General features: G+C 36.6%; 3 protein-coding genes across 7 annotated transcripts; 2 read left to right on the top strand and 1 right to left on the bottom strand.

Moving 5' to 3' along the window:
* Positions 1-1,268: 1,268 nt before the first annotated feature.
* LOC129569862 (protein strawberry notch-like) lies at positions 1,269-10,932 on the bottom strand. The gene is made up of 14 exons (XM_055449053.1): positions 8,988-10,932; positions 7,479-7,868; positions 7,134-7,309; positions 6,623-6,917; positions 6,153-6,258; positions 5,745-5,898; positions 5,138-5,412; positions 4,772-5,016; positions 4,285-4,579; positions 3,657-4,007; positions 2,999-3,480; positions 2,666-2,801; positions 2,158-2,467; positions 1,269-1,937 (listed from the first exon to the last, which is right to left on the bottom strand). Exons 2-14 carry the CDS (start codon positions 7,861-7,863, stop codon positions 1,641-1,643), a joined length of 3,507 nt encoding a protein of 1,168 aa, XP_055305028.1. The 5' UTR covers positions 7,864-7,868; positions 8,988-10,932; the 3' UTR covers positions 1,269-1,640.
* Positions 10,813-14,774, top strand: LOC129569863 (uncharacterized). 3 transcript variants are annotated; one of them, XM_055449055.1, is made up of 4 exons: positions 10,872-11,269; positions 11,370-12,257; positions 12,477-13,192; positions 13,288-14,774. In XM_055449055.1, the coding sequence occupies exons 2-4, from the start codon at positions 12,100-12,102 to the stop codon at positions 13,755-13,757; spliced, it is 1,344 nt and encodes a 447-aa protein (XP_055305030.1). In that variant the 5' UTR covers positions 10,872-11,269; positions 11,370-12,099; the 3' UTR covers positions 13,758-14,774. The 3 variants fall into 3 exon arrangements, with proteins under 3 accessions (XP_055305029.1, XP_055305030.1, XP_055305031.1); XM_055449056.1 differs by having other exon boundaries at positions 11,247-11,400; positions 11,768-12,257; XM_055449054.1 differs by having other exon boundaries at positions 10,813-12,257.
* Positions 14,775-18,838: 4,064 nt separating this feature from the next.
* Positions 18,839-22,528, top strand: LOC129569861 (uncharacterized). 3 transcript variants are annotated; one of them, XM_055449051.1, is made up of 4 exons: positions 18,839-19,677; positions 19,856-20,562; positions 20,735-21,865; positions 21,944-22,528. In XM_055449051.1, the coding sequence occupies exons 1-4, from the start codon at positions 19,520-19,522 to the stop codon at positions 22,078-22,080; spliced, it is 2,133 nt and encodes a 710-aa protein (XP_055305026.1). In that variant the 5' UTR covers positions 18,839-19,519; the 3' UTR covers positions 22,081-22,528. The 3 variants fall into 3 exon arrangements, with proteins under 3 accessions (XP_055305026.1, XP_055305025.1, XP_055305027.1); XM_055449050.1 differs by having other exon boundaries at positions 18,878-19,060; positions 19,256-19,677; positions 20,735-22,528; XM_055449052.1 differs by having other exon boundaries at positions 18,878-19,677; positions 21,949-22,528.
* The last annotated feature ends 1,405 nt before the right edge of the window (positions 22,529-23,933 follow it).

The following is a 23,933-nucleotide window of genomic DNA, read 5'->3' as shown; positions in this document are numbered from 1 at the left end:
AGTATTTTATTTAAATTAGTTTGGATTCATTGACTTCACTATATTGAGCGAAATAAATTTTTCGTTTTTGTTTTTGTGTTGCCGGTTGTATGTTTGTGAAATAAATTTTATTCCATTTTTTCTGAAGCTAGCATTTTCATTGGAAAATTGATCGAAATACTAGTTCAAACTCTAGAAATCAAAAAATTGTTTTATCTGCCAAATATTTTACAGTTAAATTCGGTACTACTACTCCACCAATCCAATCCAAAATTGGTGAAATTTACAAACACTTTTTTCATTGATATGTTTTCTAGCTAAAATGAAAGAATGGAATGAAAACATGGTTCGGTTAGAACATACCTATAAACTTTTTTTCAAAAGACCTGACACACAAACTGGTAAGAAATAACTTTAGCGATGGGAAAGGAAAACATATGTTTTTCCTCAAACGTCGCAATAAGTATTTCTTTTAACCGAAGAAATCGTTCCAGATTACAAAATTTGGTCTAGATTTGAAAATTGAATTCATATTTTTTCAACAGACCACATGCGACTAATTCAGAAAACGATACGTTATTTCTCTTTAATTCAAATCATTAATGTGAATAACCTCTTCGGAAAAAAGTTAATTGTAGAACGTCTCGCTATCACAATAAAAATAGAAGAATTTGGGATTTTTTTTCAACTGATTCTATTCACAGACATTTTTAATCAGACCAAAACACAGTAGAATTCTACTGTACATCATATCTCAATTTTTTAATAACAAAATGGAAAAATATTTCTTTATATAAGTCCTCTTCACATCGAGTGGTTTCACAACGGCCTTCATTCTTCGTTATCAAAACAGTTTTGCTAAAACTCTTACATAGAAAAGGCTTGAGTAATGATGATAAGCAACAATTGTTGCTCACTTGAGTGACATTTCGCTAAAAAAAAAATTAACATCTACGTTATCAACCACACAATATAGAAATAGATCTCCTGTGGGATTGTTCTACGTACAATTCTGAAGTTAATACTGATGCCGATAGAAAATAAGAAGTGAATGAAACGAATTTATCCTTCAGTTTTTGCCACGCCAAAAAAAAGATGAATAAACATTGACATTTCTCCAAAAACAATTGCATTATCATTCTGACAGATCGAAAATAATGAGAAAAAAAACTATTGCCTTACCAATGCGAAGTTCCTTAAACACAAAACCTTTGAATAGAAAAATCGAAATTGAAAATGACCTCATTAGTCTTAATTCAAATTAAATTCTACTTAAAAACACTGCCGAATTTTCAACTTCAAAATCTTTTTATTTATCCAGTTTTGTCGGGTTCAAAAACGATGGTTCGTTAATAATTCTGTCATAGTTAGACGTTTGTTTTTTTCCTCACAATTGGAGATTTCTTTCAAAATAAGGCATTTCTTCTACAAATTCAGTCGTTAATGTTCAATATCTAACTTAATCTTCAATATTTTTCACTAATTTGAACGTTTCTCTTACAAAAGAATGAGTAAGTATTATGAAAAAAGATGAAAAAATAAATGGAAAATTCAATGATAATATGAAAAAAAATGCAATTCGATTGTGTGATTGATTCAATGTTTAAAAACACTACGTAAACAAATGTGTCGTTGGAAATGAAATGATGGGAATAAATCAATTATTCATCGAGTGAGTCGCTTTCTTCGTCGGTTAGAACCAAATCGATTTGATCGTTGGGAGAGCTGGATGGAGCTGGAACTGAGTCTGTTTCAAGGTCATCGATGATGTGACTCACCACAGTTTTTGGCACCAAAATACCAACGATCTTTCGCCCACCAGCCGTTTTCATGCGGACTACTTGCAATTTTGGCGTCACGGAGGCTCGTGATTTTGCTTTGATTTGGTGTTCGATGCGTTGCCAAACCGCAAAAATTGACCCAGCGATCAGGTAATATTCACGTTTACGCAAACCAATCTAGCGCGAAGAGAAAAAAGAACATGTTAGAAAATTTGGGTTTGTTCAACAGATATAAAAGAAGCATTTGTGGTAAAATAATATTTTTCACTGAATAAGTGGAATAAAACCAAATTTTAATAGAAAGAAAATTTTTCGCAACACTTGGAAACAAATCAATTTTTTTTCAATTGCTTGTTCTTTCTTCTTTAAAATAAAGTCAAAACGGTTAGAAACTTACGTCACATAAAAAGCCTGCTGTGCTGTTTTTGCATGTTCCATACCAGTACATGTGCACGCACATCTTTTCCGACGCATTGTATTGATGGTTCCAATACTTTTCGGCTTGATTCGGGGTCACTTTGTTGTGCTTGCTCTTCATGTCAGTCAAACTCACAAGGGGTGTGCACATGCCAACATTCGGCCGGTAAACTTGCATTGCACCACGGGCCGCTTTTTGGCTTTTGGAATACATCGCAATCATTGCGAGTTGGCGTGAGCCCATGGTTTGCATGTAGAAACCTTCATTGTTGTCTGTCGATTCGGCGCATCTAGAAGAAAACCAAGTGGCGGATTAGAAACGAATCTTTCTAATTGGAAGGGGGGCAACTTTTCGTCAAATGAATTATTTGGATTGAATGGAATGGATAAATTGGATGTCAAGATCATCTCACACAAACAATTTTATTTCCAATACAAAGAAACAGTTGAGAGAGATTACGCTTTAAAAATTTCGCTATAATACTAACTTTTTTACGGCCTCATCGTACGTGATACCTCGGTCAATTTCAACGGTATATAGCTCGATCGGTGCGACACCAGTGGCGTGTTTGCGATGAAATACCTTTGTGTCGAGCACCTTCACGTTATCGGTATTTCCCATGTCTGCGACAAGTAGCAAAAAGAGGAAAAGAAAAAATTGCGACTTTAGCAATTTTTTAGGGTCAACTCAAATGTGGTGGTATGTGCAACAAGGTATGTGCTATGTTAACAATGTATTTGTTGCGTATACGAAAAATCATTCGAATCAATTTCCTTTCTCAATTGAAAAAAGAATGAGACCAGAAAAAATAGACACTTACCCATGATGCCCATGTCATATTCGCCGGCTTTTTTGGCCTCTTCGATCTTAAATTCCATGGTATCGGTGAAGTATTTGAAAAGCTGATTTTGTAGCTTGACGCGCAAGCCCAGAATGCGATTCAAGAATTTCGCAATATCTCCTTTGTCACTGTCCTTCATACGCCGCATTTTTGACGAGCCTTCGATGTCTTCGAGCAAGCCAACGCCAGCCAATGCATTTGACAAATCACCAAAGAAGTCACCTTTATAGTCATCTGGCTGTGCAAGTGATGTGTCATCACTATGACCGTTAATGGTCTTATAAACGGTGCGTAGAGCTGCTTTACCATACTTATTCTCGACATTGAACTGGGATAAATCACGAGTGTCGGCTGTGGCACGTCGATCGCCGTGTGTCAATGCGCCCAGACTTTCGAGTCGTTTTGCGACCGATGCCGCAAAGCGGCGCTCACCAGCCAGGTCCGAGATGAGGAAAATGTACCTTGGTTTGAAAAAAGTTGATGGAAAAAATGTTTTTAAATGAGAAAGAAGATTCGGAATGAAAGGTCTTGAAAAATGAAAAAAATCATTGCAGAATTGGAATTTATTCAATAGCCGAAGCTAAAAGGTTGCAAATAAAATGTAAATCTCGACCGGGATGTAAGCGTTGATACATACTCTGGTGGACTGACTTGATTTGCACGGTGTGTACGACCAAATTGTTGAATGGCTCGATCAGCCGACCATGGTAATTCGAGCGTGATGTGTACACGACGCCGCGTATTTATTGCTCGACGATCACTTTGCAACGAAATTCCGTTCGATGCAGCTTCGGAGATGATTGCGATCAATTTTTCACCATTCATGAAACGATCCTTTTCGACCAGGTTCAGTTTATCTAGAGACACATCGTCCTCTCCACGTGATTCATATCGAACACCTTTTGCCGTTTTCACTACACGACCTTTGCGGCCGGTCAATTCGGCCACTTTGTTGGTTCCGCCGAGTAAATCGATCAGATTGTCCAATCTGTTGAGGAAAATCATGAGAGAGGATTCATGAAAAGTGTCAGAAAATGAGAAGAGGGCAGGAATTTACTCTTAGCAAATAGAATGATAGAAGTTGAAAAATGAAGAAAATCTTAACGCAACTGAAATTTTTTCAATAATACTGTAAGCTAAAATTTGGCAGGAAAAAAATGAATTTCTTCTAAACTAATGACACGTTAAGCAACATGAAGAGCGAATGACTTGCATGATTTTTCGAAAAATTGAATCGATTCAAAATAAAATGTTATCCAACTTACGTGTTTGTGGGTAAACGTTCGCCGAGCTTTTCGATTTTATCGAGAAGATCCATTTTCAGTTGAGCTGCTCGCTTGCCATTCAACCGTTTCTTTTCCTCGTCCTCTGGACTTGTTTCCACTTCCTTTGGGTCAACATTTTCATTCGCATCCTTGCCTTTCTTTTGCCTCTTGCTCTTCTTAAAATTGAAGCCATCATCGGAATCGTCGTCCAAAAAATCATCTAAATCGCTCAAAACCGTGTCGCTGCGATCGAATAAAATGGTCTTTTCACTGTCGTCTGAATCATTTTCATTGTCTTCACAAACAAAGAAAGAATAGAAATGAACGGAAACAATAGAAAAATGAAAAATTGACACATTGGCAAATGTTCTTGCAAATGGAATGAAATGTGAACATTTTATGTAAGATTCAAGCGCTGAGCGATGCAAAACTATATTCGAAGTAAATATCTTGACAACAGTTCCGTTCTGTTTCAAAATGTGCTTACCTGAGAAGTCGCTCTCATCTGATGCGTCTTCTGGTTCATCAATTTCCGTTTCCGAGTCTGAGTCAAGATCGATAACACCATTTACCTCGCGTGGTCGCTTCTGGACTGATGCGCGTGATTTCAAAGTGCTTGAACGCTTACGCTTCGAAGGCAATGGCTTCGATGGCTCAGACGCCTTCGTTTGCTTTTTCATCAGCAGACGTGGAGCCGGCAACTGTTTTTGGATCATTGACTTGAAAACTGCTCTATTGAAAACAGACAGTATCGATTCGATTAGGTGGAGTGAAATTGCGATGATGAACAAGTTGGAAAATCAAAGAAAAATGGAATTGCACAGAAAGAAGTGCGAACGAAATATATACTCACTTGGCTGTTGATACAAAAGTTTTTATTTCGCCACCTCGCATGTCGAGCTCTTCAAGAGTACGAGCTTCACCCGTCGACTGAAGTCCGATCACTACACATTTGCCATCTTGGACCGCATCTTGAGCGGCTTTCACTGCATATTTGACTTTTGATGCAATGCATAAGTACTTGAAGAATCGCTGGTGCGCACCCCAGAACTGACCCCATAGCGGACCAGTTTTTTCCGGTTTCATCAATTCAATCGCTTCTTTCATATTGTTGTACGCTTCCATCCACTGAAAATTGTGAGTTTTCGTAAAGAGAAATGAAAATTGTTGTAGTAAAAAGAAAATCGAAATTTGAAATGCAATAAATAAATTAACTTGAACATAAAAATGTTGGATTTTGAATGTTAAAAAGAATTTCATGGTTTTTTTCTCGGAAGACAAATCAAGACTCTTGACCTCTTCAGCGCTGTTACAGCGCCGCTGTAATATGCGCTACTTTTATTACGGCAAATTTTTCATGTTGACAAAAATGGTATGGAATGAGATGAAAATTGACCGAAGTGCCAACTGTCATGCTCATTTTGAATGTGACCAAAAGAAAAGACCAGAAAAAAACTCACCAAATCCACTGAATCGTTGTACACTTGCTCCGATTCTTCGTCGAATGGAACCTCTTCGATTTGGAATGTGACGCCTTGGAAGCTGAGCTGCCGAGCGATGTACATGCCACGCAATTTCATGTCCATGGCTACCACTTCCATTGCACCTACGCCACTGAAAGCAATGAAAAACAATTGATTAAATTAATCTCACAAAGTTAGGTAGAATCTCGTTCAACTTGAACGTTTTAACAAGCAAATTAAAGAGAAAAAAAATCTGAAATCTCAAACAAGAAAATTCTATTCAAAACTTGAAACAATCAAAGTCCCTCTCAGAATGTTATTCAATTCGTTAGCTTTAACGCTGAATGTTCTTCAAAACTAATGAACTGCTTCCATGAAAAAAATTGAATTGTTGCCATTTCTTACCGTTTTTCGACCGCTGTGAGAAACTCGCCAAAGTTTGTGAACGGCGTTCCTTGTCCCCATAGACCTAGTCGAACCATGTAGGCCATGTTGCGCGGCTCAGAAGCTCCTACCGAATTAAACGAAAATTTCAATCAATTCGCTAAAATGGTTCTTTGGGGAAATTTATAATTTTCTCTTTATTCTTTAAAAAAGATTCACTTAAGAGACTGAATTCAATCATTTTCCCTTGAAATTTAATGAATCTCATTTTAAGAACTTTAACAAAATGATCGATTCTAAATGCAGAACAAAGCTGTTGATTTGATGAAAAATGGAACAAGGATTTCGATTTAAACTAGTTTGTGTATGTGAAACAATTGAGAAAACAATTTTTCCATTTAAAACTGTATATTTTGCAACGAATCCATCGGAATTATGCATGATGCATGAAAAATGTAAAAACTTCTGGCTGTTGTTCGAATCAAACATACCTGTGGCCGATGCATAAACAACACGGGCATTCGGAAGCTTTGCCTGCAGCTCTTCGACCGCTATGCCGGTTTTTGTGCCACTTTTGCCATTTTTGTTGACCAAGTGCTTGGCTTTGTGACATTCATCGAAAATGATGACACCATCAAAATTGTCGCCAAACCATTGCACCAGTTGATCCAAACGACTCTTCTTCTTTTTTCCAGATTGAACAGCAATCAATGATGAGTATGTACTGAAAATTACACCCTCTTTGATGTAACCATTTGCCTTCGAATTGATGTTGTCATATTTAAGCTGAAATAAAAAACAAGAGATGAGTGCAAGTGAGTTGGGAAAGAAACCGAACCATTTCAATGGAAATCGAGAGCAATTCGATTTCTGACTAAAATTTGAACGAACGGCCAATATTTTTATTCATTTTCCATTTATTTCACATGCCGACTCAAGGCCAAGAAACAAATCATATTACCAATTCAATTTTGAACAGAAAAAAATCGATTTTTCATTTACCTTGCTCAAATTATTGACATGAATGAAGCCAGCACCAATGTCTCGCAAATCACGCTTCGAATCTTCCACCAAATCAGCTGAAACTGATACCCAAATGGCCTTCTTTCGACCAAGTTGAAAGCTTTCAAAAATAATGCCGGCTACCGTTCGGCCTTTGCCAACCCCAGCACCATCACCTGAAATTCATCAAATAAAACGATTTTCGATGAACATTCGAAAATGAGACAGATCAAACAGAGATTATCAATCAATTAGAATGGGATACAGAACTCTTTCAATTTTAAATCATCAATTGATCTCAAGATTTGAACATTTGAATTGAATTCTGCAGATGATTTCGCTTACCGATCAAGAATCCAGCTCGTGATTCATCTGGTAACAGTTGAGCATGTGCTTGAGATGCGTAAATAATTGATTCCAATTGTAATGCACTCAATTTTCCTTCTTCGATGGTTTTGTCTGGGATCGCGAGTTTGTATGTGATGTCGGTTGGAGCGACTGATGAGAGAGAGGCCGTTTCAACCACGGGGTCCGGATGCGCTTTGCCGAAATCCAACTTGGCTGGCCAATATTCTGCATACGTTTCGGCCACGACCATTGCTTCTTCATCGTTTTCGTCCGTTGACTGGCCAGTAGCACCAGCAGTACCAGGAACTGCACCGCCACTGAGAAGCTGGCCTTTTGGACCGATGTCTTGCTGCCCCTTATACATCTTTCGTTTTTTGGCCATTTTCGCTGCGGGAAATCGATGGGAAATTTTTTGTAGCATTTTATAGTGAACATTCGAATAGTTTTTCAAGGATTGATCTCAACAAAGGGCAAACATTGATCAGAGAAGTCGGAAAAACACGGAACATAAATAAATTTTATTGTAAGATTTATAAAGTACTTTATTGTAAGGAAATAAAGGAAGAAAGAACAAAAAGATCGAAGCCAATTTGAATAATCGGCAAAAAATTGAAAAATCGGTCGATCAAACATCCTGAAGTAGAATTTCAGATAATAACAAACTCTCGTGTCCATTTTGATGCTGACACAGCCACTTGATTTGTGCAACTCAAAGCAAATATGACAAAAATTAAACAAGGAAATGTGAAGCAAAAATGTGTAAAGACAGCAGTTTTCATGGAAATTCCCTTCGAAACAGATGATATCATTGTGTTAAACCCTCAGTTAAACCAATGTGAAATAAATCCAGCTCAACAAATGCATGAACAAATTTCAAGGAATTGTATCACTTGGAACAGAATCAATCGCACATATTAACATCCACAGCAACAAAATGGTGGAATTTACCGTTTTCGATGCGTGTGACTTAGCTCTCGGCTGCAGTAGCTCGTGTACAATGGCAAACAATGCAACGAAGCATAAACATGATGAGTGTATCAACTCAATCGAAATCCACACAAAAATCACTGAAAAACTCACTCCATTGTGTTTTTGAGGAAGAGAGCGGCTGTCGTTGTTCGAATGGAAGAATGAGCGAAAGGTGCAAAACAAACATAACAGTGAATATCGCTCGAGATGGAATCTTCGTGTGTTTCGGCTGAGTTACACCAACAACAACGAGTCGGTGGAACAAAACATGATACAACAAGGATTTGCGCACGTGAGTGTCAAGTCATTGACAGATTGCATGGAGTTGTGAAATTCAATGAGAAAATTATGAATTTTTCGGAAAATTGCCTTTAAAAGTATGAATTTGAAGAAAAATGCGCAATAAACATGAAAAAAATGTAATGTACTTCAAAATAACATGAAATTTTGATCGCAACAAACAAAAATTATCATTGAATCAAAGGAAAAAAATGTAACATTCACTGTTGCCAATGACTGCAATGTATAAACACTTACCAAAATGTATATCGACCTTCACAAAATTTTAACACTTTTTTATTTAGACAAATGATTCTAATTTATTTGGATTTAAATCACCGATTTTCGATTAGAATTTATACAAATATTAAACACTCGTATGATACACGAATCACAGACAAAACAAATTGGTCGATATAAATTGCGAACGCTCCTCGACGGCTGACTGACTTGCAATGATGCTGATACTGCTGCTGCTGCTAATCGAATGGAGCTCGCGCGTTCACCGCCTATCATTCACCCTCACGCACACATCGATAAGGTGTATTCATTTTAAAGGTGACAGCGCAAGCGATGTTCTTTGACATTCCGAAGCAGTGACATCGATGTTTTTCGGGCTTTCGGCCGAAATCGAATGGAAAAGTCGTTAATTTCACTGTTGCACAATTTTTGTGTTTGAACAATTCAGATATTTTTCAGAGTCGAATTTTTGAAAGTGAATAATGAAATCTTACTGTGGCAGAGCCATGGTTTCAAATGAAAACTAACTCGACTTCAAGTAATTCCCTTTCGTCACTCTCTTCTTTGATTTATTGACATCAATTCGAACATTTTGGTCGACCACTGAACTTTTCTCATTCCTTCAATTTCATATTGTTGAACTACTTTGATCAAACGCCGCTTTGGATTTGATGTGGTCATCGGAGTGATCGCTGGCATCAATTTTCTACTTGCAATCATTTTTATTTCGCACTTTTCTTCAATTGAAATTTAATTCCGTGTCTCAATGTTCAATTTTTTGCACAATTTTGCCTTTTTGCCTGGAAACATCTTGTGATATTTGCGATGAAAATAATCATTTTTTCATTGAATTCACACTTTTTCTGATTTTAGGCACACAATTCGGAGAAATATGATTTTTGAAATAATTTACGATGTTTTGCAATTTTCACACGAATCAAAGCAAAAATTTTCGTAGCTCCGTTCATAAATTATCGAGAATTTTATTTTTCAACAGGAATTGAATGAAATTTTATATGAGAATTCAACAAGTTTCGTTCTTGATTAGAATATTCACAGATTTCTCACACATTTCGGTATAGTTTTTGTGAGAAATAGCACTGCTTTTATATTTTTACCCGCAAAACTATTGCAAATTTCTGAATTTGATTTGAATTTTTTGAACTTTGATCTTAAAATATGTTCCGAACTAAAATTTGGAATCACTTTTTCTCACATAAAGATTGTGAGTTGTGTTTTGAATGAAAAATGTCGGCCAATTGTAACAAAACTGAAACGTGTTTCCTGTACCAACTTGGGTACCAACATACTAACTACCAAGGGCTCATTAAAAAAGAACGTGTTATGGAGAAAAAACATTGCAACGGATGTTGGTACGAGATTGCCGTCCCATTGTAAATGTATGTACGTGTGTGTAGTGGTCACGGCGTCAGTTTTGCTCCGCATATTTTTTCCAATCAATGGTTGTCCAATGCGATTTTTTTAGACCATAGAATGAACATGGCAATGTTTTTGCCATTTCTCTCGTCGAATTTGTTAGTATGGAAATTAATGTGGCCTATGTATTGGTGCTAAAATGACAAACACACAGCTCCAATATGTCCGCTCTTTTCTCGCATAATTAAAGCAGATATAGCGAATGAATAAATGTAGATGACATACTTTTTTTCTCTCTCTATGTGCCGGTCTATCTCTCTCTCTCTCTCTCTCTCTCTCTCGCTATGTCTTTCTCGCCCTTTTGGAACTTTTCTTGAACAACATCGCCAGCACTGCTGTTACAGCAGATAAATGAAAATGGACTCTCTGAAAAATGGACTTATGAATTTCTTTCGATTGTTTGTTTGACATTACCCGAATTCGATTCAATATCGACGCTCTCTTTGACATTATTCAAAACACAGTACAAACACGCTGTACTAAGCATCATATGAACGTGTTGCAGCGCTGTAGTACGACCACATACAAAAATGTTTCATACAAACTCAAACATTTTGAAAATAATATCACCGTCGCTTGTTTTGAAAGCAAATCATGTGCGTAAGCGCCATGGATACAACAATAAAACGAATAGAAATAGCGGTCGATTAAAACAATGTGCCAGCTGAATATGCATGCCTTTTCGGAATGAGAAAAAAAGCGGGAACGAGTACATTTGTACGACACTTTGAGCGAAAGAGAGACGTAACAACAAGAGCGAACGCAGTGAAAAGAAAAGGAAAAAAATACGCGCCAATCGATGAGTTGATAAGTCACTAACGATAAGTAAACGGAGTGTGTTCGATGAACGTGTTGCGGGCGATGTGAGTGAATTTTGGACGGTGGTATGGAGTGAGATAAAAATCAACAGCAACAAATGTACACATTGTGTACTTCGTATGCTCACTGTATTATTCTTTACAGAGGAACTGTTTGTCAATTAAACTACAAATGAGTGAGCGAGAGAAGGAACCACAAATATCACCAAAAACTCAATCCGAAAAAAAAACATTCAATTGTGTGCATATTAAATAGTTCTGTTGGTTCTTATTAATTTCATGTGCAAATGTAACACGATATAATTGCTGTCACTGTGTTAGCATTCGGCTGACAATGCACACGATTTATGTGAGGCATTTTTTTAGCGCATGATAAAAACGTATTAGAGAAAAATGTGAACAACAAGTTTTAAGCACTTATTAAAATATTTAGATTTTTCATTCGATTTCATACTATCGTTTATTTTGGTTAGAAAATTATCATTCACAAAAAGCTTGATATTACTTTCGGTCTTTTTTTTTGCAAATTGCCATACCGTGTAGAGCGTTGCTTCATAAAAATATTTTAGTTTTGCCGTCAACACGATTTGTGCCGTAACTAAATATGGTTGGCATTACCGTATAAAACATTCAGCCAAAACGCTCTTTTTGCTTAGTTCATTGAGTGAAATGATATCGAATAGAGTGTCGTGTAGCGAACAAAAAACCGAGCTATTCTTTCAAGAACGGGAAAGAACGGAAAAGAAGAAGAGACTGGCTTCAATATAAACTTCAGTTTTTTTTACGTAGAACGGACAAATTGAACGATAAATCGTTGCCACTCGATTCGTGTGGTTTGAGTTAAAAACATTTGAGGAAAAAACCTTTGGGAAAAAATGTCGTCAAATTGGCGACCCGTGCTAAATAAATACCTCGCAAATTTCGAGGTTCAAACGACGACTGCTTTAGAAAATATAAACGAGCTGTTGACACAATCTGGACAAAAATTCGATGACAAAATTAAGGGTTATTTTGCAAAGAGTGTGAACAGTCGGTAAATACAATTCTGATGTTTTCTGTTAATTTACTGCATTTTTTCTATCCAGTTGTTCTCTTTGCTTTAAGTACTTCTCTTTGTTCAACTTCATTTTCCAAGCAAATATTAGTAGCAAATTGGAACATTTTGCCTAGTTTAGAGTCTCAATCGAGATTTACAATATTTTCGATTTTTTTTTCTTCCTAAATGACTAATCACCATGCATTTATTCCACAGATTAGAGCAAACGTTGGACTTTTTTGACATTCAAATCAGTTCGCAAGCTGACAAGAATGCGAAATGTACCATAAAAATTGAGTCAAAGTGTAAAGTCGAAGAAAGCATTGAACAAGTGGACTCGGATGTATCGAGCGAAGGGGTTGAGATCATCGAAAAGGAGATTAAATTTGAAACCATATCGAGTGATGATGATGAAAAAGTGGAAAATGTTTCATCCAGCTATTCGCCAATAAGTGAAGTTGAAATCGAAACAACGCTGCAAATGACCTACGAGAGGAATGTATATCGTTCATCGTTGGATTCAAGTGTCTCGGATCGACGATCGATGTGTTCGCCGAGCACATCGAATATACCAATGATGGCACCGACGTTGTCTCCAATTGATACGCCGGATTCAACTCCAAGTAGCACTCCTGATATAAATGCAGTGGATATCAAACAAGAGCCTCAAGCAGTGCCTTGCAAAGCAATGATTTTTGAGAAAGCACAAAAAGACCTCGGTGGTATCGAGGTGGAGAAAGTACGATCGAATTCGACGACGGTGATGAAGACAAACAGAAGCAAATTACCGTCAACAAGTCGATCCAGCAGTGGGCCACAGGTTGAACATTCTATGCCGGTCGAACCTCAGCTACTAAAGAGACAACCCACAATGAGTGTTGAAAATGAATTGACCAAACGACAGAAAACAACTGAAGTGTTGCAAATGAATGGTAAGGTTGTCTCGGTGACTATTCGTCAATTTCCTCAATTTTGACACCATAAACTAATTTTTTTTTCTCATCTGATTGTCCTCTCCTGATTTCAGAACCGTGTCCAAGCATCGTGTTTGCCTGTTTCTACTGTCACAATCAACCGTGTTTTTACGTGAAAAAATTCGCTGAGGTGTACAGTCATTGGAAAAATAGCCACGCTGAGCTGCCATTGCGATTCGTTGCAGTTCGAATGGCCACTTGTTTCTATTGCGACCAAGTTGATGTGTTTTCAAATCTACAAGGACACCACAAACACAATCACAATACTGAAGTATTCGTTGTGGTCGACAGAGAAAACAAATCGAAGTGTGGGCTGTGCCACAAGATTTTGTCGGCTTCAGAAATGGTGGTGCATTTCAAAACGCAACATCGTCCATCGCATTACATGCACATTAGCAGTCCAGTTTGTTTCACGCAAAGTGAAATAGATCAGCTCTTGAGCATAAATTCATCCAAATTGATCGATGCACCAGGTCAGATTGAAGCCTTCATCTGTGGACATGTCAAGTTACCAAAAACATAAGCGAAATCTCGTTCATGCAACACATCGAACAGGATGAGTTCCAATTCATGTGCTCAGCGTGTTCTTTTTCGGGAAACAGCGTTCGAGAGACGGCACAACATGAGCTTTCTGCTCATAAATTGCCCATTGACACATCGAAACAATTGAATGGTCTTAGGAAACGTTTGGAACGACACTTTCTGAGAACTCGGATCATATTCAATAATGGGCTAGTGCTATACAAGCACAATATGCTAAATTCGATATTCGACGATCGCAATGCATTTTGGCCGTTCAGAGAGCAATTGGCGAAAAAGAAACTGATGGAAACCCCAACCGATGAATCGCGTAGTAAGGAGCTGAAGAAACAACAAGCTAAATACAACAATCTACGCATCGGTGGACTCGAACGAGCTAAAGACGCGGAATTACAGGAAATATTTCAGCATTTATGCCGAGCAATTGGTGTGATGGACGTTTCAATGGAGAACGATGTCAAACAGATTTATCGACGCTCAATGGCTGTCATTGTGAAACTGGTTGATTGCGAATTGAAAAGAAAAATCTTAGATGCTTGGCGTAATATTCCCGAAAGAGTTAAATTATTTAATTTAAAATCGCTTAATTCGATGCAATCCGAAATCATGCCCGATAAAATATCCATGAAATCGGAACTGACACCATTTTTTGTGTCACTTTGGGAATTGGCCGAAAAAGCCAGGAACAATCATCAAATTCACTCTTTTTGGATTACAGTCGATGGACTCAGAGTTAAATACAATAGTAGAACGACCATTGTATGGTCGGAAGTGGACCTGATGAACTTCATTGAAAGTATCAAATAGTTTTCTATGTTGAACATTTGAATCGACTCAAATTTTATGCAATTGTGACTGAAATAGCCATTTAAGTACGGTTCCATTAAATGGTATTTTGAATAATTTTGAATAAAACATTAAACCGAATAAACGAGCAAAAGTTATGCAAGAAGAAAAAGGTTCTGAGAACTTTGAAAATAAAGAATTGAATAAAAATTTATTGAAATTGTATTCTTTGAAAATATTCTCTGGAGAGCCACTGCGTAAATCGTTTTCTATTTTCTATCAGACATAAAAAAGTGTATCAGCTGATTGAAGAAAAAAAAAAAGTAAGATAACGTCTTGACTTAGAGAGCTCTCTTGTTACCTTGTGATTTGAAGATGTAATAGAATTTTTCAATGTCAATCTAAAACCAGACATTCCATTTGGCTGCATATTGAGCTGAGATATTTTCAAATAGCTGGCTGTTTGGTTCATTTTGATTTTGTGACGAGTGAGCCATGCAAATTCATGTGGAATGTTGAATTTATGATACAAAAAATTCGTGAAAAGGATTGAAAAAGGTGTCACAAATTCAATTATCCACATGAATTTGAATGGCTCGCTCGTCACAAAATCAAAATGTACCAAACAGCCAGCTATTTGAAAATAGCTCAGCTCAATATTCAGCCAAACGGAATGTCTGTCTAAAACTAATTGAGTAGTTTGAGGTAAGCAACACATATTTACATCATCAAAGTTAGCCGAACACAGATAAGTTTTGGAGGCAATTAAAACATTATGATTATGGTACCAATTTATTTCGTATTTGCTTGAAAAAGAAGGTCGCTCAATTCATTGGAATTCCAGAAGAATTTTTGATAAGTTATAAAAAAGAGAGTTAATAATTAAATGCATTAACGTACTATGTCAGTCATTAAATAAGCGCATTACTATACGTGAAAAATCCATTATGACACGGTATGATACATTAACTGTAGAAGCGTTTTTATGTGATGGCATAATTTAGATTTTTACTTAAAATAATAACCGAAATGGAACCGCAAACATGGAACAAATGAATTACGTTGTGATTTGAGCTATTCGTTGTGTTTCATCGGAATATTTGAAAGTTAGAATCATGGATGAATGATTATGAATATCAGAGTAGTTTTTTTTTAAATATAAAAGTTGAACTGAAAAATTAGAAAGATATTGATTGAATTGAAAGTACGGCCAATAGAAATTCGTGGTGAAGCAACACCGAAGGTGATAATGGAACAACTCAGTAGTTTTAAAGCAAAATCTGAAGAGCAAATGAAAGCTGTAGTAAGTTGCAAAAAATATTAGAATGAGTGATAAAACAAGAATGAGGCACCAATTCGTTTCGTACCTGCTAGAACATAAAAAATAGTAGAGTTCTTTCGAAATCGAAAAAATTTATTTTGTCAAGTTTGAAGCTATAGACAAAAAGAAGCAATATTAAATATAATTTTCAAATTGAAAACTCGGTATATTTCTAGAAAAATTGGATCGCCCCGTTCGTTCGCGTAGTTTGCCTGTTTTCCAAAGAGTACTGCGGCAATAGCAACATTCATAGCCTCCGATATTTCACCAATCGCGTGCTACATTAGAGTGAAAGGTTGACGTGTCTCTTTAAATGTTATGATTTGTATTTTCATGGGATTTTTTTGATCATCATTATCAGATTATGGTGGATAATTGACTCCATAAATTGAATGGCACTATATGAAAGTAATTTATTATTTCAGAATGGCTCCTGGAGCAATAACCCTAAAAAGCAATCCACAAGTGTCGCATTGGAGCTTGAAAAATGGATATGAAAATGAATCCAATGACGAAAGATACCCATTTCATATGTTTGATGCTGGGCGAAGTGCTGCACTTGAAATTGGTTTAAAAATTGACAAACGAAACTATCAGGATTTATGCAATCCGTTCAATTTTGGATTTCATGTATCTTTGAGTATGCCTGGTGAAATATTGCGGAGATCTGATCACTTGCGAACTAGTGTTCTTGACGACACTCACATCCGGATTGTACCCGAACTGACCGTTACTTCAGATGGGCTGCAGAGCTATTCGCCAAGCCAACGGCAATGTTTCTATCAATCCGGCCGTATAGCATTCGTATGAGTGTAAAATTCAATTCATGAGAGTATAATGAATGATCTAATGATTTTTAATTCTTTTTTAGGAGACAACAAAACAAAGATCTGTGGTGGGGCTAGTGTTGTATGTCTGAAAGCAGCAGCAAAGAAACTTTTAACAGATAAAAGTGTTGTGGCATTCCACAGTGAATGCAATTGTTTACCGGCATGTGTATCGATCGAGTACAAAGCACGTATCAAACAACAACAGACTGTAACTGTTCCAAACTTTTTGAACGATGAACGGTGAATGCGTGAAGATTTGAATCATAAAAATTTGGCCAAGAATGCAATAAACATTCAACATTCAAACACCATTTGGTCTTATTGTAGTAAAGAATCTGTACTCCTGTTTTTTACATACAAACTTGTTCAAGTGGAAAGAAAAGAAATTGAAGTGTACACCATGATTGATTTCTTGTCGTATTGTGGCGGACTTCTTGGACTTTTTATTGGCATTTCAGTATTAAGCGTTTTTGAACTCATTTTCACTACTCTTCGGTTTTTCTGGACCATTCATCGTTGGAAATACGAAAATTCCGTGGTGCCATTTGGACACAAATTCGTTGAAGTTATGACTAAATTGACAGCGACAACAGTGACAATGAGCAATTTTTCGTGGAAAACGAATTTCAATTTTGCGCCCATGTTGAATCTGCGATATGAGAGCAATGAAAGGTGGCGGTGGGAGCAAGAAAGGTGGTTTAGAGCCAAAGTTAAAGCAATTTTTTTTTATCATTTTTGCACAGTCGCAAGATGTGTAAGCTTTTGATGGTCATGTCGCTTTTGGCATTCTCCTTTCCAATGTCAAAAGAGCTCATTTTTTCACAGGGAAGACTTAACTTTACACTTTTTTCTTGAGTCGGAACGATCAACAAGAACAAACAGTTACGCAGTAAAGAGTAAATCAATGTGGTTTTTAGAGAAAGAATAACCGGTGTTAATAAAAACTTTGAAAACCCAAAAATTGAAGTTGTTTCATTTTGATCAACGCAAAATCAAACCACCTGTAAACACATTGACGTCTGAAGGGGAAAAAAAACTAAATCCAATGAAAAATCAAATTTTTTAAAACGACATGACTTCCGCAAAAAATTTATACCGAGTACAACGAGTGTGAATGATAAACATATTTGTTTTTTTTCTGCTTTGTCCATTGCAGGGCGTTTCGACAGCAACAGTATTTTCAAGAACGAATTTTCATCCAGTAAAATAAAAAAGGACCTGACTACAATAAAACAAATTACAAATCAAGCATTCTTTCGCAGCATGTCTTTGATGTGTTCTTTGACTCTATGTTTCTCTTGTTCTCAACGCGCTAATTCTCATTCTGAGACTATTCCACTAACATTTTGCGTGAATATTCCCAATGGTAATTATTGGAGCTGTTATCTGTGTTTGACATAACAATTTCTTTCGACGCGTATATTACATCAAAGCGCACACCACAACAGAGTCAAAAAAAACTGATAACAGTACCAAGTTAGTGCGATTCGCGGTCGGACTTTCAATCGTCTTTTGAATCATGCATTAATGCATAATTAATCAATTATTTCAAATACAGAACATATCTGTGCGTGTGTCATGTTCACGATAAAAATGAATGTGCATTCACGAAACTAGAGCCAGTTGAATTCATTAGTCATAGTCATATTTTTTCGATCATAAATTATGACTTTCGTTTGAAATGCAAGCCAGAGATTTTGCATGCAACATTGTAAAATTGAAATGGACTCACGATCGAATGAAACAATGCGACGTCTGAATATGCATACCGGTTAAACAAAAAGACTAAAGCCGTGTACGGGAAGGAAACAAAAGTATTGAAATCGAAAGCGAACACACTCAAAAGAGAAGGAAGAAAATATTTACCTAAACGATGAGCCCATAAGCATGCAACGATACACAAAAGAACAGTGTTTGACGAATGTGTTACAGGCGACACAAGTGAAATTTAGTTGGAAAATAGAATGAGAGAGAAAATCTACAAAAGACGATACAGACATACTCGTTGTATGAGCGGTAAAAACAACACAGCTCGTATGGTCACTGCATTGAGTGGTGTGTGTGTGCATGAGTGAGAGAATAAAATATCATAAACATCGTCGACAAACAGTACGGAACACAATTTTTGAAGCATAGAGAGATGTCAATGAAGAATACGTGCTGATTTCTTGTTGTTTCTCCATTGACATACGGTTCTGAGGGTTTCGTTCATTTCGATGTAGCATGATGTAATTCAAAACGTAGCATCAGTGTTTAGCGGGACATGCACTTGAAAAGGCGAACCAGGGTGGAGATCAATAATTAAGAAAAAGTGTCGGAGTGTTTAAATACCTAATTTTTCCAAATATTGTGGGCAAATACATTTAGCTAAAATTGATTTAATCAGATTACTTCGTAATTTAATCAAATAGTTTTATATTGTTTGTGGACCTTTTGGGAAAGTGATTGAATAAAGAAAAAAGACTAAACAAACTGAACTAATTTGCAATTGAGCTGAATATTTTTTCAACACATTGAATTATGAACCAATTTTGTTTTCTTCAGAAAAAAAAATACAATGCATTGTCAGCAGAATCGACGCCGCGAGCATATCAAATGTCAACGCAAATTGTACATGCTTTAAGTTCATATTGAGTTGAATTGTGCCGAGTATTGAAGACGAAATTGTGACATTTCCCACAGAAGAAAGAAAAAAACACAGAAAAATAGTGAAAAAATACTGATTTCTTTTGAAAATAAAAATTTTTCGATACGAAAAAGTAGAAAAAAATCGCGTTTGCTTTTGATACAGAAAAGAAATATCCGAAAATGTCATCTAATTGGCGACCCGTTCTAAATAATTACCTTGCGGATTTCGAGGCCCTAACATCAACCGCTTTAGAGAACATGAACCAGTTGTTATTGCAGTCTGGGCAAGAATTTGATGATCGGATTCGGAGCTATTTTGTGAAGAGCGTAAACAATCGGTAAGTGCTCGTTTCCACTGAGAAAAATCCCAACGCTATTCATAGTAATTCTGTCAACCGGATTGATGCAATTTGTTTTCAAGTGTTTGCTAGCAATTGGGGTACATTTATTGGGAGATGATTTTTTTTTAACTGATGCAGACAGTTCACTAAATGCTGATTTCCATGTCTTTTTCAGCTTGGAACAAACGGTGGAATTTTTCGACATTCAAAGAGGTTCAGAGGTTTGTGAGAACGTGAAAAGTACCACAAAAGATGGGTTTAATCGTGAAGCCACAGAAAGCGATGACCATTTGGAGTCGGACATGTCGAGTGAAGAGATTGAGATCGTTGAAAATGATATCAAAATTGAATCCATATCAAGTGAAGATGATAAATCAGTGGAAATAGTTTCATCCAGTTATTCGGCATCTGGTGGAACAGAAGCTGAAGCTGAAGCAACTCAGCCCATGGTCTCCGGAAAAAACATCAATCGACCATTGTTAGACTCTAGTCTGTTGGATGAACGATCAATATGTTCACCAAGTACATCAAATCTTCCAATGATGGGAACGATGCTGTCTCCAATTGATATGCCTTATTCAACTCCAAGTAGCACTCTCGATATAAATGCTGAAAATATCAAACAAGAACCGCTCGACAGTACGTGTAAGACAATGACTTTGAATCCAACTGAAGCGAACGAGTGTGTTGTTAAGATGGAAGATGTACCAACGGACCCTATGCAAATGAACAAAGGTAATGAATTGCCATCAACGAAACAAGCAAACATCGGTTCTTCCGTGCCACCAATTGAGCCTCAGCCACTGAAGAGGCAATACCCGATCAATTTTCCGGACGAGGCGGTCAAGCGACAAAAAATAACCGAAGAAACACAGTTGAATGGTAAGTTTAATCCAATTGAGTAATTATTGTTTCTTTTTTTCCTATTCTAATTTTCTAGCGAATCATTCATTTACAAGCGTACACACTTCTGTATTCAAAATGTTTGGCCACATCAACTCGATGGGTCCAGTATTGCAACAACTAATAAGAGTGCTTCTTCCCTTGCTTTCAGAACCCAGTGCAAACATCAACAAGAACATTGTGTATGCATGTTTCTATTGCCACAATCAATCGAATTTCTACGTTGAAACATTCGCCGAGGTCTACGAGCACTGGAGGAGTAGCCATATTTTGAAACCATTTCGATTCGTTGCATTTAAAAAGGCGGCCTGCTTTTTTTGTGATAAAATTGATGTGTTTTCGAACCTCAGCGACCACCACAAACACCAACACCATTTGGAAATATTCATGGTGGTTGACATAGAAAATAGGTCAAAGTGTGCACTGTGTCACAAAATATTTTCGTTAAGCGAAATGGTTGTGCATTTCAAAACGCAACATGAACCAATGCACTATATGCTCATAAGCAGTCCAATCTGTTTCACACAAAATGAAATAGACCAGCTCCTAAGCGTACAATCATCCCAAACCCATTCGCACGAAGAAATCGGTTCATCAGATCAAGTAGAAGCGTTCATGTGTGGCCATTGCAATACCACAAAAAACATCAGTGAAATCTCATTCATGCAACATCTTGAACAAGATACGTTCCAGTTCAAGTGCTCAGTGTGCCCATTTTTGGCATTCAGCATCGATGAAACGGCACAGCACGAAGCTTCCGCTCATAAATTGACGGTTGATAAACTGAAACATTCGAATGGTCTAATGGGCCGATTGGAACGACACTTTCTTAGAACTCGGGTCATATTCAACACTGGGCTAGTGTTATACAAGCACAATATGCTAAATTCGACATTCGACGATCGCAATGCATTTTGGCCGTTTAAGGAACGATTAGCGAAAAAGAAATTGGAAGAATGCACAACATATGATTCGACACCACTATCGCCAACTGTTCCCGCCAAACAGCCTGAATCGGCGCCGGAAAAAGTCTTACGCACAAAGCAACTAGCAAAACAACGACTCTTAAGCTGTGATCTGCACATTTCTGGAATGGATCAATACATTCAAAAAGGATTATGTGAAACATTTTTACTTATTTGTGAAGCAATGGGACTACCGGAGGTGACAGTGGACGATGTCGAAAAAATTTATTGCCGTTCGAGTGCTATCAATGTACGGCTGACTACATGGGAAATGAAACGGAAAATTTTGATTGCTTGGCGTAATGCCTCCAAAAATGGTATGCTACCCAAAAACCTTTTCATCAAACCTGAATTAACGCCATTCTTTTTCCAATTATGGAAACTTGCCGAAAAAGCCCAGAAGCAAAATCAAATCCACGCTTTTTGGATGACAAACGATGGATTGGTGGTTAAGCGAAACAAAAAATGTAAACGAACGACCATTGTGTGGTCGAAAACTGATCTTGTCAAGTGTATTGCAGGCAGTCTATGATACTCATCAGGTGTTGGTTATTCCATCGACCACGATTTACTATAGCCACTTTAGCCAGATTTGCCAAACTGGTCGCAATTCAACCAATGAATTAAAAAGAATTCAAATTTGAACCTCTGAACAAATGAAGAAAACAAAATTGAAAAATGCAGGTCAATGAACAATTGTTGAATAGATTTAATTCATCCATAGGAATAGCAAAAAAAAAATCAATCTATAAATAGATTTGTAAAATAAAACGTTTCCCATTCCTTATTGAGAAAAAGCGCAGAACTAATTTTAGGTAAAAAAAACCACAAAATTGACTGAATTAATTTTGTAATTTCATGTTTCAAAATAGTTTATTTTTCGCCTTAAATTTGAAAAAATATAGAATTAATTCAAATGAAATTCTCATTTTAAGTTTGGAAAAACACAACTGAATAAAATTGCAAAGACTGCATCAAAACTTTTGGTTTTTTAATTCAAAATATTCTTTGCATGGAAGTCGTAATACTTTAATTGAATAAGGGATCGTGTGTTGCAACTCGCGACGACTCAGCTTATGGTGGGTTAAAAGAATTAATAGTATTTGAATCCGAATCGGGAGTTTCGATTACAAATTTGACACTTTAAAGGTGATGATGAGCAACAAACGTGCATGTAATTAAAATTGGGATTTGTTCGAGGTAAGTAACACAACCAGACTGCATAGAACATTCTATTTTGTATTTGATTATGTCGAAACGTAGTGGGAGAACATAAAACAGTAGAAATGGTCGAATAGGTGTTTTTAATTATTCTCATACCAAAGAGTCGAACAGTTTAAAATGAGAATGTGTGTTGTGAGTCGAATGGTGTGAGTGATAAACTATGTTACAGTGTTACACACAAATAAGTACGAAATATAAATATTGTGTGGATACATTCACTGTGTATTGGAGTCACATATGAAATCACACATATCATTTTTGGCGGCAAATGGGCAGTCGCTATCAATGTGAATTCATATGAGTAGATTAAAACTCAGTACCCGTACGAGTATTGTTCAAGCCGATCGCTTTAATTCTCTCTCTCTCTCTCTCTCTCTCTCTCTCTCTTTCTCTCTCTTTCTCTTGTGTATTTACTTCATCATACACATTCGTTCTGGGATCGACGGTGTCTTTCAATTTATTTCAAAAAAAAAAAAACTGGAATTGTCGGCAAAATTTACAAAGAAGCAGAGTCAAGCATTTATTACGTAGCTATAATTAATTATTATAAATAGCTAAATTCCCGTATTTTGAGTTGTTTAAAAATATTCATATTTTTGGTCGTAAAATTTGTTTTACGACTTTCGATCGGAAAGACTGTCAGACAATAACATGCAACAATGTTTAACTTAAATGACTTTGCGTTCAAGTGAAACAAATAAACGGCTCAATATGCATGGGTTTCAAGAAAAATACAATACATGTGTGTGATGGAAACAAAACAAAGCAAAACGAAAGCGGACGCACAGTGAAACAATAAAATGTGTGCTATTATGTTCGACAGACGAATTGCGGGCGATTCGTGTGAGATGTTATGAGATAAGACTTTAAAGTCACTTTCTGAGAATACTGATGCTATGCCAACACATTCTGTACGTTAAGCTATGTAGTGCTGTTCACAAACGACTTAAAGAGAAGAAGAAGTCGTGTGTTGCGATTCGCAACGGCTTAATTTATTATGGGATCAAAGAGTAGTAACACAAAGAGTCTTCTTTTTTTCATTTAACAAATGAAGCACATCAAAATCCAAATAAGGAATTTCTTGAATTTGTATTCGGAAGTCCGAATTAATAATTTGGTACTCGAAATTCGCTGATGATGTTTGTCAAACGTTCAATTTAA

The sequence above is a fragment of the Sitodiplosis mosellana genome, unplaced genomic scaffold (assembly GCF_009176505.1).
Source record: "Sitodiplosis mosellana isolate CC-2019 unplaced genomic scaffold, AAFC_SMos_1.0 Smas_scaffold_46, whole genome shotgun sequence".
NCBI lineage: Eukaryota > Metazoa > Arthropoda > Insecta > Diptera > Cecidomyiidae > Sitodiplosis > Sitodiplosis mosellana.
The sequence above is the reverse complement of the archived record's forward strand: the minus strand, read 5'-3'. Positions and strand labels throughout refer to the sequence as shown.

Excerpts from the sequence above, each read along its gene's own strand:
- LOC129569863 (XM_055449054.1), top strand. The coding sequence starts at position 12,100 with ATGTCGTCAAATTGGCGACCCGTGCTAAATAAATACCTCGCAAATTTC. Across the intron at positions 12,258-12,476 it reads GCAAAGAGTGTGAACAGTCG|ATTAGAGCAAACGTTGGACT; the intron begins GTAAATACAATT and ends TTTATTCCACAG. Across the intron at positions 13,193-13,287 it reads TGAAGTGTTGCAAATGAATG|AACCGTGTCCAAGCATCGTG; the intron begins GTAAGGTTGTCT and ends TCCTGATTTCAG.
- LOC129569861 (XM_055449050.1), top strand. The coding sequence starts at position 19,520 with ATGTCATCTAATTGGCGACCCGTTCTAAATAATTACCTTGCGGATTTC. Across the intron at positions 19,678-19,855 it reads GTGAAGAGCGTAAACAATCG|CTTGGAACAAACGGTGGAAT; the intron begins GTAAGTGCTCGT and ends TGTCTTTTTCAG. Across the intron at positions 20,563-20,734 it reads CGAAGAAACACAGTTGAATG|AACCCAGTGCAAACATCAAC; the intron begins GTAAGTTTAATC and ends CCTTGCTTTCAG.
- LOC129569862 (XM_055449053.1), bottom strand. The coding sequence starts at position 7,863 with ATGGCCAAAAAACGAAAGATGTATAAGGGGCAGCAAGACATCGGTCCA. Across the intron at positions 6,918-7,133 it reads ATGTCAATAATTTGAGCAAG|CTTAAATATGACAACATCAA; the intron begins GTAAATGAAAAA and ends TTTTTATTTCAG. Across the intron at positions 2,468-2,665 it reads TACGATGAGGCCGTAAAAAA|ATGCGCCGAATCGACAGACA; the intron begins GTTAGTATTATA and ends GTTTTCTTCTAG.